The 14,985-nt window shown below is 36.8% G+C and overlaps 1 protein-coding gene across 4 annotated transcripts in view; it reads left to right on the forward strand.

Moving 5' to 3' along the window:
• Positions 1–14,985, forward strand: part of AGBL3 (AGBL carboxypeptidase 3) — an 84,528-nt gene that overhangs the window by 55,900 nt on the left and 13,643 nt on the right. For 3 of the 4 annotated variants that reach the window (XM_075855830.1, XM_075855833.1, XM_075855832.1), the window contains 5 exons: positions 7,915–8,033; positions 8,503–8,569; positions 9,008–9,097; positions 10,679–10,753; positions 11,207–11,296. In XM_075855830.1, the coding sequence (XP_075711945.1) occupies positions 7,915–8,033; positions 8,503–8,569; positions 9,008–9,097; positions 10,679–10,753; positions 11,207–11,296 (441 nt within the window). The remainder of the gene's footprint in view (positions 1–7,914; positions 8,034–8,502; positions 8,570–9,007; positions 9,098–10,678; positions 10,754–11,206; positions 11,297–14,985) is intronic. The other variant, XM_075855831.1, reaches the window with a different exon arrangement.

The following is a 14,985-nucleotide window of genomic DNA, read 5'->3' on the forward strand; positions in this document are numbered from 1 at the left end:
CACCGAATACGTGCCTCTATGTACAAGGAAACAACTACTATAATACTGCCCCCTATACATAAGAATATAACTACTATAATACTGCCCCTATATACAAGAATATAACTACTATAATACTGCCCCCTATATACAAGAATATAACTACTATAATACTGCTCCTATATACAAGAATATAACTACTATAATACTGCCCCTATATACAAGAATATAACTACTATAATACTGCCCCTATATACAAAAATATAACTACTATAATACTGCCCCCTATATACAAGAATATAACTACTATAATACTGCCCCTATATACAAGACTATAACTACTATAATACTGCCTCCTATATACAAGAATATAACTACTATAATACTGCCCCCTATACATAAGAATATAACTACTATAATACTGCCCCCTATACATAAGAATATAACTACTATAATACTGCCCCTATATACAAGAATATAACTACTATAATACTGCCCCCTATATACAAGAATATAACTACTATAATACTGCTCCTATATACAAGAATATAACTACTATAATACTGCCCCTATATACAAGAATATAACTACTATAATACTGCCCCTATATACAAAAATATAACTACTATAATACTGCCCCCTATATACAAGAATATAACTACTATAATACTGCCCCTATATACAAGACTATAACTACTATAATACTGCCTCCTATATACAAGAATATAACTACTATAATACTGCCCCCTATACATAAGAATATAACTACTATAATACTGCTCCTATATACAAGAATATAACTACTATAATACTGCTCCTATATACAAGAATATAACTACTATAATACTGCTCCTATATACAAGAATATAACTACTATAATACTGCCCTCTATATACAAGAATATAACTACTATAATACTGCCACTATATACAAGAATATAACTACTATAATACTGCTCCCTATATACAATAATATAACTACTATAATACTGCCCCTATATACAAGAATATAACTACTATAATACTGCTCCTATATACAAGAATATAACTACTATAATACTGCCTCCTATGTACAAGAATATAACTACTATAATACTGCCCCTATATACAAGAATATAACTACTATAATACTGCTCCTATATACAAGAATATAACTACTATAATACTGCCCCCTATGTACAAGAATATAACTACTATAATACTGCTTCCTATATACAAGAATATAACTACTATAATACTGCCCCTATATACAAGAATATAACTACTATATTACTGCCCCCTATATACAAGAATATAACTACTATAATACTGCCCCTATATACAAGAATATAACTACTATAATACTGCCCCTATATACAAGAATATAACTACTATAATACTGCCCCTATATACAAGGATATAACTACTATAATACTGCCCCTATATACAAGAATATAACTACTATAATACTGCCTCCTATATACAAGAATATAACTACTATAATACTGCCCCTATATACAAGAATATAACTACTATAATACTGCCCCTATATACAAGAATATAACTACTATAATACTGCCCACCTATATACAAGAATATAACTACTATAATACTGCCTCCTATATACAAGAATATAACTACTATAATACTGCCCCTATATACAAGAATATAACTACTATAATACTGCCCCTATATACAAGAATATAACTACTATAATACTGCCCCTATATACAAGAATATAACTACTATAATACTGCCCCTATATACAAGGATATAACTACTATAATACTGCCCCTATATACAAGAATATAACTACTATAATACTGCCCCTATATACAAGAATATAACTACTATAATACTGCCTCCTATATACAAGAATATAACTACTATAATACTGCTCCCTATATACAAGAATATAACTACTATAATACTGCCCCCTATATACAAGAATATAACTACTATAATACTGCCCCTATATACAATAATATAACTACTATAATACTGCCCCCTATATACAAGAATATAACTACTATAATACTGCCCCCTATATACAAGAATATAACTACTATAATACTGCCCCTATATACAAGAATATAACTACTATAATACTGCCCCCTATATACAAGAATATAACTACTATAATACTGCTCCTATATACAAGAATATAACTACTATAATACTGCTCCTATATACAAGAATATAACTACTATAATACTGCTCCTATATACAAGAATATAACTACTATAATACTGCTCCCTATATACAAGAATATAACTACTATAATACTGCTCCTATATACAAGAATATAACTACTATAATACTGCCCCTATATACAAGAATATAACTACTATAATACTGCCCCCTATATACAAGAATATAACTACTATAATACTGCCCCATATACAAGAATATAAATACTATAATACTGCTCCTATATACAAGAATATAACTACTATAATACTGCTCCCTATATACAAGAATATAACTACTATAATACTGCCTCCTATATACAAGAATATAACTACTATAATACTGTCCCCTATATACAAGAATATAACTGCTATAATACTGCCTCCTATATACAAGAATATAACTACTATAATACTGCCCCTATATACAAGAATATAACTACTATAATACTGCCCCCTATGTATAAGAATATAACTACTACAATACTGCCCCCTATGTACAAGAATATAACTACTATAATACTGCCTCCTATATACAAGAATATAACTACTATAATACTGCCCCCTATATACAAGAATATAACTACTATAATACTGCTCCTATATACAAGAATATAACTACTATAATACTGCCCCTATATACAAGAATATAACTACTATAATACTGCCTCCTATATACAAGAATATAACTACTATAATACTGCCCCCTATATACAAGAATATAACTACTATAATACTGCCCCTATATACAAGAATATAACTACTATAATACTGCCCCTATATACAAGAATATAACTACTATAATACTGCCCCCTATATACAAGAATATAACTACTATAATACTGCCCCCTATATACAAGAATATAACTACTATAATACTGCCCCCTATATACAAGAATATAACTACTATAATACTGCCCCCTATATACAAGAATATAACTACTATAATACTTCTCCTATATACAAGAATATAACTACTATAATACTGCCCCCTATATACAAGAATATAACTACTATAATACTGCCCCTATATACAAGAATATAAATACTATAATACTGCTCCTATATACAAGAATATAACTACTATAATACTGCTCCCTATATACAAGAATATAACTACTATAATACTGCCTCCTATATACAAGAATATAACTACTATAATACTGCCCCCTATATACAAGAATATAACTACTATAATACTGCCCCTATATACAAGAATATAACTACTATAATACTGCCCCTATATACAAGAATATAACTACTATAATACTGCCCCCTATGTATAAGAATATAACTACTATAATACTGCCCCCTATACATAAGAATATAACTACTATAATACTGCCCCCTATACATAAGAATATAACTACTATAATACTGCCCCTATATACAAGAATATAAATACTATAATACTGCCCCCTATATACAAGAATATATTACTATAATACTGCCCCCTATATACAAGAATATAACTACTATAATACTGCCCCCTATATACAAGAATATATTACTATAATACTGCCCCTATATACAAGAATATAACTACTATAATACTGCTCCTATATACAAGAATATAACTACTATAATACTGCCCCCTATATACAAGAATATAACTACTATAATACTGCTCCTATATACAAGAATATAACTACTATAATACTGCTCCTATATACAATAATATAACTACTATAATACTGCCCCTATATACAAGAATATAACTACTATAATACTGCTCCTATATACAAGAATATAACTACTATAATACTGCCTCCTATGTACAAGAATATAACTACTATAATACTGCCCCTATATACAAGAATATAACTACTATAATACTGCTCCTATATACAAGAATATAACTACTATAATACTGCCCCCTATGTACAAGAATATAACTACTATAATACTGCTTCCTATATACAAGAATATAACTACTATAATACTGCCCCTATATACAAGAATATAACTACTATATTACTGCCCCCTATATACAAGAATATAACTACTATAATACTGCCCCTATATACAAGAATATAACTACTATAATACTGCCCCTATATACAAGAATATAACTACTATAATACTGCCCCTATATACAAGGATATAACTACTATAATACTGCCCCTATATACAAGAATATAACTACTATAATACTGCCTCCTATATACAAGAATATAACTACTATAATACTGCCCCTATATACAAGAATATAACTACTATAATACTGCCCCTATATACAAGAATATAACTACTATAATACTGCCCACCTATATACAAGAATATAACTACTATAATACTGCCTCCTATATACAAGAATATAACTACTATAATACTGCCCCTATATACAAGAATATAACTACTATAATACTGCCCCTATATACAAGAATATAACTACTATAATACTGCCCCTATATACAAGAATATAACTACTATAATACTGCCCCTATATACAAGGATATAACTACTATAATACTGCCCCTATATACAAGAATATAACTACTATAATACTGCCCCTATATACAAGAATATAACTACTATAATACTGCCTCCTATATACAAGAATATAACTACTATAATACTGCTCCCTATATACAAGAATATAACTACTATAATACTGCTCCCTATATACAAGAATATAACTACTATAATACTGCCCCCTATATACAAGAATATAACTACTATAATACTGCCCCCTATATACAAGAATATAACTACTATAATACTGCCCCTATGTACAAGAATATAACTACTATAATACTGCCCCTATATACAATAATATAACTACTATAATACTGCCCCCTATATACAAGAATATAACTACTATAATACTGCCCCCTATATACAAGAATATAACTACTATAATACTGCCCCTATATACAAGAATATAACTACTATAATACTGCCCCCTATATACAAGAATATAACTACTATAATACTGCTCCTATATACAAGAATATAACTACTATAATACTGCCCCTATATACAAGAATATAACTACTATAATACTGCCCCCTATATACAAGAATATAACTACTATAATACTGCCCCATATACAAGAATATAAATACTATAATACTGCTCCTATATACAAGAATATAACTACTATAATACTGCTCCCTATATACAAGAATATAACTACTATAATACTGCCTCCTATATACAAGAATATAACTACTATAATACTGTCCCCTATATACAAGAATATAACTGCTATAATACTGCCTCCTATATACAAGAATATAACTACTATAATACTGCCCCCTATATACAAGAATATAACTACTATAATACTGCCCCTATATACAAGAATATAACTACTATAATACTGCCCCCTATATACAAGAATATAACTACTATAATACTGCCCCTATATACAAGAATATAACTACTATAATACTGCCCCTATATACAAGAATATAACTACTATAATACTGCCCCCTATGTATAAGAATATAACTACTACAATACTGCCCCCTATGTACAAGAATATAACTACTATAATACTGCCTCCTATATACAAGAATATAACTACTATAATACTGCCCCCTATATACAAGAATATAACTACTATAATACTGCTCCTATATACAAGAATATAACTACTATAATACTGCCCCTATATACAAGAATATAACTACTATAATACTGCCCCTATATACAAGAATATAACTACTATAATACTGCCCCTATATACAAGAATATAACTACTATAATACTGCCCCTATATACAAGAATATAACTACTATAATACTGCCTCCTATATACAAGAATATAACTACTATAATACTGCCCCCTATATACAAGAATATAACTACTATAATACTGTCCCCTATATACAAGAATATAACTACTATAATACTGCTCCTATATACAAGAATATAACTACTATAATACTGTCCCCTATATACAAGAATATAACTACTATAATACTGCCCCCTATATACAAGAATATAACTACTATAATACTGCCCCCTATATACAAGAATATAACTACTATAATACTTCTCCTATATACAAGAATATAACTACTATAATACTGCCCCCTATATACAAGAATATAACTACTATAATACTGCCCCTATATACAAGAATATAAATACTATAATACTGCTCCTATATACAAGAATATAACTACTATAATACTGCTCCCTATATACAAGAATATAACTACTATAATACTGCCTCCTATATACAAGAATATAACTACTATAATACTGCCCCCTATATACAAGAATATAACTACTATAATACTGCCCCTATATACAAGAATATAACTACTATAATACTGCCCCTATATACAAGAATATAACTACTATAATACTGCCCCCTATATACAAGAATATAACTACTATAATACTGCCCCCTATATACAAGAATATAACTACTATAATACTGCCCCCTATATACAAGAATATAACTACTATAATACTGCCCCCTATATACAAGAATATAACTACTATAATACTGCCCCCTATATACAAGAATATAACTACTATAATACTTCTCCTATATACAAGAATATAACTACTATAATACTGCCCCCTATATACAAGAATATAACTACTATAATACTGCCCCTATATACAAGAATATAAATACTATAATACTGCTCCTATATACAAGAATATAACTACTATAATACTGCTCCCTATATACAAGAATATAACTACTATAATACTGCCTCCTATATACAAGAATATAACTACTATAATACTGCCCCCTATATACAAGAATATAACTACTATAATACTGCCCCTATATACAAGAATATAACTACTATAATACTGCCCCTATATACAAGAATATAACTACTATAATACTGCCCCCTATGTATAAGAATATAACTACTATAATACTGCCCCCTATACATAAGTATATAACTACTATAATACTGCCCCCTATACATAAGAATATAACTACTATAATACTGCCCCTATATACAAGAATATAAATACTATAATACTGCCCCCTATATACAAGAATATATTACTATAATACTGCCCCCTATATACAAGAATATAACTACTATAATACTGCCCCCTATATACAAGAATATATTACTATAATACTGCCCCTATATACAAGAATATAACTACTATAATACTGCTCCTATATACAAGAATATAACTACTATAATACTGCCCCCTATATACAAGAATATAACTACTATAATACTGCCCCTATATACAAGAATATAACTACTATAATACTGCCCCCTATATACAAGAATATAACTACTATAATACTGCTCCCTATATACAAGAAGATAACTACTATTATACTGCCTCCTATATACAAGAATATAACTACTATAATACTGCCCCTATATACAAGAATATAACTACTATAATACTGCCCCCTATGTATAAGAATATAACTACTATAATACTGCCCCTATATACAAGAATATAACTACTATAATACATCCCTTGTATACAAGAATATAACTACTATAATACTGCCCCTATATACAAGAATATAACTACTATAATACTGCTCCTATATACAAGAATATAACTACTATAATACTGCCCATATATGCAAGAATATAACTACTATAATACTGCCCCCTATGTATAAGAATATAACTACTATAATACTGCTCCTATATACAAGAATATAACTACTATAATACTGCTCCTATATACAAGAATATAACTACTATAATACTGCTCCTATATACAAGAATATAACTACTATAATACTGCCCCCTATGTATAAGAATATAGATATAACGTCATACATCTGAATGGATTATCTGTTTCTAGTATTACACTTGTCTAAGAGAACTGGAGGAAATGGTAAAACAACAAGTGAATTGCAATCACCATCTCGGCTTGGACTCTGAATCTGTTTTGGAAGACGTCTTATCAGATCTTGATTCCAGGTGAGTTTTGGGTCTTCAGTAATTAGAAGTGTCACATGTTAGAAATTTCATGCAGCGTATCAGGAATTTATTCTGCCGAGATTCCTTCTCAGCTAGAGCGTGGGAACAGTGTTGTCAGACTAGATTTCAATCTCTGATGGGATCTACTGGTTCATGGGAGTCCTGACTGCTCCTATTGGCACAAATACTGAGGGCAGCTACAGGTGGCATGGAGAGTAAAAAAATATCCAAAAGTAAACATCAGATTACTGGACGGCACAGGGTGTAAGCACTACGAATCCCAAAATGCACCCAAGTGGAGCACGCTCTGTACAGACACTAAACCAGCAGAGGGCAGCAGAGTTTTGATTTCAGCTCTGAATGTGAAATATGGAAAGCTATGGATGTAAACTTTCCAGTGTTGGTCGTCAAGGTTCACAGCTCTTGTATGAGGATACTGTCTGGATATATGACTGTTCTCTGGTTTCAGCACCGGAGGATCGGACAGCTCAGACTCCAATGGTCCTCCTGCCCATCTGATGGAACTAGCTGGTAAGGTAGGTACATCCGAAGATACATCACATAGCTACAAGCATATTCCATATACTATCAGAGGGTGATTAGAAAATCAGAGAATGCATAGAATCCTATGTGTCAGTCTTCACTGTGGTTCTTGCATTCTATTCATGAACCATAAAGATTAGGATGAACAGCGCTGTAATATCCACTCAAATAAGAGTGCATAAGAGAGGTGCCTGATCCCTAAATATTTTACCCAAATCAGCACCCCCTACTGGAGGCACCAGAGTATTGAAATCTTATTGTTCTCATGTTACTCATCTGGGGTTGAAATATTACATGCAAAATAGAGCGGCACTACTGATATCACGAAGACACTCGCTGCATCATCTTCTCCCCCCCGTGAAGGTTTAGGCTTTGTTCTTTTGCTTGCCGTGTATTTAATGTCTTGTCTTTATTCTTCCCCTGAATGACAGGTAAGACCTCGGAGAAAGCTGCTTAAATCAAAGAGAGAAAGGAATTCCCAGAGAGAACCTGCAGAGAGGATCCTAGTCCAAGATCCACAGGTAAGAAGACCAAACATTCATCCCGGCCAAAGAAACGGGGGATAAGCAGCTGCCAGGTGACGCTTATCATAGCAAACCTGTGCACCCCCTAAAATAACCCCCCTGCACACAGGAACCCCTTCATCCTTACATATTGCTATTTATATTAAACTGATCGCCTCTCCCGCTCCTTTAAGCCTTTATCTTCCCCTCTGGATCCATTCTTGGAGCTCTGGACTGAATCCTATGCATGTGGCTGTTTTCTATGTAGATGACTGGAAACTGTCCCGGTCCAGGCCACTAGGGGGTGTCATACATGTGTGCTCTGCCCGAATATCTGGGAGACTCGGGGAAAGGGGAGACCTCTCGTACATCGGAGGGGGCTTGTCTCCCAGATTCATTGGGGGTTCAGTGATGGCTGCAGGGATCACCACTACTGTGCAGAGAGCGTCATGACCTCTCCAGGTAAAGGAAGGGGCTCTGTGGCTGGTACTGTTATGGGGGCACTGTGGCTGGCAGTAATTTGAGGTCACCTGGGCCTGGAGCTATTTTGAGGAAATTGTGGCTGTCACTGCTATGGGGAAACTGTGCATCGCACTCTTATCGGGGTACTGTGGCTGGCACTAGCTTGAGGTCACCTGGGCCTGGCACTGTTATGTTGTCACTGCTATGTGAGCGCTGTGTCTGGCACTATTATGGGGTACTGGGGCTGGCACTAGTTAGGCGGGTACTGTGACTGTCACTGTTATCAGGGCACTATTGCTGGTATGTTATGTTGTCACTGTGGCTGTCGCTTCACAGGGGACACTTTGCCTGGCACTATCTTAGGGATAACATATAATGGCAATGACTAATATGGGAGCACTGTGTCTAGCACTAATTGGGAGAGCACTGTGACTGTCACGGGGCCACTGTGGCTGTCAGTGTTATGGGGCCACTGTGGCTGTCACTGTTATGGGGCCACTGTGGCTGTCACTGTTATGGGGCCACTGTGGCTGTCACTGTTATAAAAGCACTGTTATGGGCATTTGGTTAGGGGCATGGCCTGTATTTTAAGGGGTGGGACAATAGTCTAAAAATGTTGTGGACCACGCGGTTATCTCGCTGATCGAAGTTCTCAGAAGTGGGCATGTGTGGGGTATGTGTGGGGCATGTATGGGGCACGTGTGGGGCACGTGTGGTGTATGTATGGGGCACGTGTGGGGCACGTGTGGTGTATGTATGGGGCACGTGTGGTTTATGTATGGGGCACGTGTGGTGTATGTATGGGGCACGTGTGGTGTATGTATGGGGCACGTGTGGGGCATGTATGGGGCACGTGTGGTGTATGTATGGGGCACGTGTGGTGTATGTATGGGGCACGTGTGGGGCACTTGTGGGGCATGTGTGGGGCATGTATGGGGTATGTGTATGTACATGGATCCGCACCACTACTGCAAAACAATTCTTACTAAATACACAATGTCAGCGGTTTCTCCACAGTTGGCAGCACTTTAGTTTGTTCTCTTACAGTTGGCGTCTTCCTGGCGCGCTGGCATCGTTGTGACGTCATGTGATGGTGTAATAATATTTGACTCCATTAATGACGTTTACTTTGTCCAGGATGAAGATGACGGCGCAACAGAGAAAGCGAGGGCAGTGATTGCAGGGCGGCGGCGGCGGCTGAGCGCAGAGACGGTAATTATCACCGACGGCGCCCGATTATAATTATTCATTGTATTAATAACTGCGATCTCCACATAAAGCCCGACCACAATCATTATCCAGGACCTAGGAAAGCTGGGTGACGACCTCTAGAAGAGCTGTGATGGGGCCATATTGGTCGTCACCCAGCTTCTTGTTATGAATACCTGGGTCAATTTGCCGTGCAGGGGTCTGGAAAAGCTGTGTGACAGTCTCTGTAATAGTCACCATAATCATTGGCACCCATCTTTCCCAGACTCCTCGGGGGCACATTGACCTATAATTACGAGCACAATAGAATAATAAAATGTTAACACTTTAGGTGCCCAGGATCCCAAGTGTTAAAAGTGTACTTCCACTTTAAGAAGTGAAAATATATTAACCATATATGGCATGTGTTTGTTTTTGTTCCTTACTTTTTATTTTATTTTCTTCCCGTATTTTAAGGCAGGGGCGGTGACACCTTACAAAGGAATCAGCCAATCTGGCGCCGAAATACACACCCGGCCCGAGCGGACAAACTCAGATCACCAGAATGTAAATGTTCTTGACCGACCTGCACGACTCGTTCACATCCGAGAGCTTTTGATGAGATTTCTGGTCCTGGACTGTATCTTAGGAAAGCCCCTTTAAGTTATGCTCTAGTCATATCCAGAGCTGCATTCAAAATTCTGCTACCACTCAGCTTGCATATTCCCACATTAATACTCTGCTGCGGTGCATTGTGATAGATGTCATTTTTACTCCAGGCACTGCACAGCGCATTATAAAATCTCCAATCAGAGTTGTCCGTCAGTACAGTACTCACTGATTACAAACAGCAGCATTTTGAATGCAGCTCTGGATGTGACTGGAGTTTAAGACATTAGAAGGCATTATCCAGAGCGAGAGCCTGTAATTACAGTGATTTCTGATCTGGGACCCACCTCTACTACCTCTATATTTCCTATTAGGGCATTTAGAAGGGAGGTGACTTCCCCTTTAAATATATCGGGGCATAACTGAGGCTTTAAATTCCTTGTTATTTTCTTAAAAAAATCAAAAGCTCACGTTTATTCTTGATGGACTTTGATGTGAACATAATTTCTGATATTTAATATTTGAAACACAGACTCAGGAGTTACTACACTGTGATGAATCCGGTCTCTGAAGCGTCCAGGGTGAAGGAAAGTAAGAACGAGGCTTAAAGGGGAACTCCAGCCATAACATAGTGTTACATCAGCCCCTTGTAGGAGACCTAAAAGAACAAGCAAGACAGAAGTAGAATAAAGATGTTTACATACCAGATGTTTTATTTTATTCATCTCCCAAGATGCACCATTTCTTAGTTTTGCCAGGCGGAGCCTAATTGTCACCTGACTGTGTGCTTTTGCTGAGAGGGTGGAGCCTGGCACATATTTGCTGAGAGGGTGGAGCCTGGCACATATTTGCTGAGAGGGTGGAGCCTGGCACATATTTGCTGAGAGGGTGGAGCCTGGCACATATTTGCTGAGAGGGTGAAATTCTGTGTGTCGAGAAGATGATTGTCAGAAGTTGCTGAATTGTAGAAACCATAATGTAACCTTCACGGGAAGAAAGACGGGAGTCTGTGACAATGTAAACTACATCTTAATGCCCGTATTATATTGACAGATAATGTCCCCTAGTATACTGCCAGCCACAGTGCCCCAAACATAGTGTCAGCCACAGTGCCCCAAACATAGTGTCAGCCACAGTGCCCCAAACATAGTGTCAGCCAAAGTGCCCCTAAACTAGTCCAAGTCTAATGCCCCTAGAATAGTAATAATGCCAATCTTCATGCCAACCACAATATACCTAGAAAAGTGCCAGTTGCAATGCCCCTTGAATAGAGCCAGCCACAGTGTCCCTAAAATAGTCCAAGGTAAACTAGAATAGTGCCAGCCACAGTGTCCCCAAGAATAGTGCCAGCCACAGGTCCCCAAGAATAGTGCCAGCCACAGGTCCCCAAGAATAGTGCCAGCCACAGGTCCCCAAGAATAGTGCCAGCCACAGGTCCCCAAGAATAGTGCCAGCCACAGGTCCCCAAGAGTAGTGCCAGCCACAGTGTCCCCAAGAATAGTGCCAGCCACAGTGTCCCCAAGAATAGTGCCAGCCACAGTGTCCCCAAGAATAGTGCCAGCCACAGGTCCCCAAGAATAGTGCCAGCCACATTGCCTCTAGAGTACTGCAAGACACAGTGTCCCTAAAATAGTCCAAGCTAAACTAGAATAGTGACAGACAGTGTCCCCAAGAATAGTGCCAGCCGCAGGACCCCAAGAATAGTGCCGGCCGCAATGTTTCTAGAATAGTGCCAACCACAGTGTCCTTTAGAATAGTGCCAGTTACAGTCCCCCTAGAATAGTTCAAACCACAGTGCCCATTAGAATAGTGCCAGTTACAGTGCCTCTGGAATACTGCCAGCCACAGTGCCCCTAAAATAGTAATAGTGCCAGCCAGAGTGCTCCAAGAATAGTGCCAGCCACAATGTCCCTAGAATAATGCCAACCACAGTGCTCCATAGAATAGTTCCAGGTACAGTGCCTCTAGAATAGTTTCGGCCACAGTGCCCCTAGAATACTGCCAGCTACAGTACTTTAAAATAGTACAAGCCACAATTCCCCTAAAATAGTAATCGTGCCAGCCACAGTGCCCCTATAATAGTGTTAGCCACAGTGACCCTAGAGTAGTGCCAGCCGTAATGTCCCTAGAATAGTGCCAACCACAGTGCCCCTTAGAATAGTGCCAGGAACAGTGCCCCTAGAGTAGTGCCAGCTGCAATGTCCCAAGAATAGTGCCAACCACATTGCCCCTTAAAACAGTGCCAGTTACAGTGCCTCTGGAATAGTGCCAGCCACAGTGCCCCTATAATAGGGGTAGCTATTAGTTAAGGGCTATCTATTGTATGGCCACTTTGGGTGTGTGGGGTAATGAGGCCGGGGAACAGTTCCAGGATCCCTACTGTAACCTCAAATACAACGAGCCCAAATCCTTTACATGGTGGCGGTGACACATGACATGACTGGAGTTTCCCTTTAAGGTCTGAAGATTCTCTCAGATCCTTGAGATCTTTTATCGGCTCCTCATCCTCCTCCAGACGTCTTGAGGTTTATAAATAGGTCACGGATTCTTTGCTTTTACAAATCCGTCTTGCTCGGTCTTCGGGGAATATTCGCATTTCAGCCTCTGAAGTCGTGTTTCAAATATTAGGTTTTGTGTGAGCTGTGATGATTGGGCGTGTGATGTGGTGACTGGAATGAGGGTCTCCTGGTTCTTCATGTTCAGTGATTGGGTCCGCAGCTAACAACCAGTAATGGCCACTATTACAGTGCCCATAGAGGTTGTCACCAGCTTTCTACAGACCAGACAAGTCGTATTCCTCTCACCTGCTCCCTTATACTCCTTGTGTCAGTCTTCACTGTAGTTCTGGAATTCTATTCATAAAACTGACCAGGTGAACGGAGCTGTAGGTCCTGCTCATTGAAGGTGTATAATATTATGCTGCAGCACATAGAATCACTATATAGGTAAATATATATGCAGTTGGAGAAGTATAAAAAAAAAATAACTATATTACTCAACATCCTAGACAGAATCCAGGGGAAAAAAATCTTTAGGGTTAGGGTTAGAAATAATCCTTTAATGATTTACTTGCCATTCAAGGCTTTTAAAAAAGAGCTGATCACTTTTTGGTAATGTTAGTAAAAAGAGGTGGAGCTGTGACAACCGCTCATTATTTATGCAAAATAGTGGTTGTCACTATTAAAGGGCATTTCCACTTTAAGGATATTAATTATTGTAAGCAAGCAGTATAAATGTATGAATGCAGCATTAAGAGGAATTTGCAAAAAAAAACCTCCCTAAATGCGTTTTTAGTGTCCTTTAAACTTTTAGACCATAATGCTTTGCAGCTGGCTACAAGGTAATAGGGGAGTGGCCAATTTTAGTAATATCGATATCCCTTACAAACTTCCTCCTGTTCCTTATAATATTAGGTCTTGTAGCAAAGTAGTGACCGACTACACTTGTACGCACCCCCTACAGGGAACATTCAGTATAGTTATTATACTACAGAACCAAGATGGCGGAGTGATGTTTGGGGTGTGTAGCGTGTTCCTCCTTGAGCTGCGTCCAAGAACTTGGCGATCATCGGTGACTCCACTTCTGCTATGTTTATTCTGTTTTATACATAGTTTTACATTGCATTTTCACCCTACATAGGATCCGTC

This window comes from Rhinoderma darwinii, chromosome 3 (assembly GCF_050947455.1).
Source record: "Rhinoderma darwinii isolate aRhiDar2 chromosome 3, aRhiDar2.hap1, whole genome shotgun sequence".
NCBI classification, from domain to species: Eukaryota; Metazoa; Chordata; class Amphibia; order Anura; family Rhinodermatidae; genus Rhinoderma; species Rhinoderma darwinii.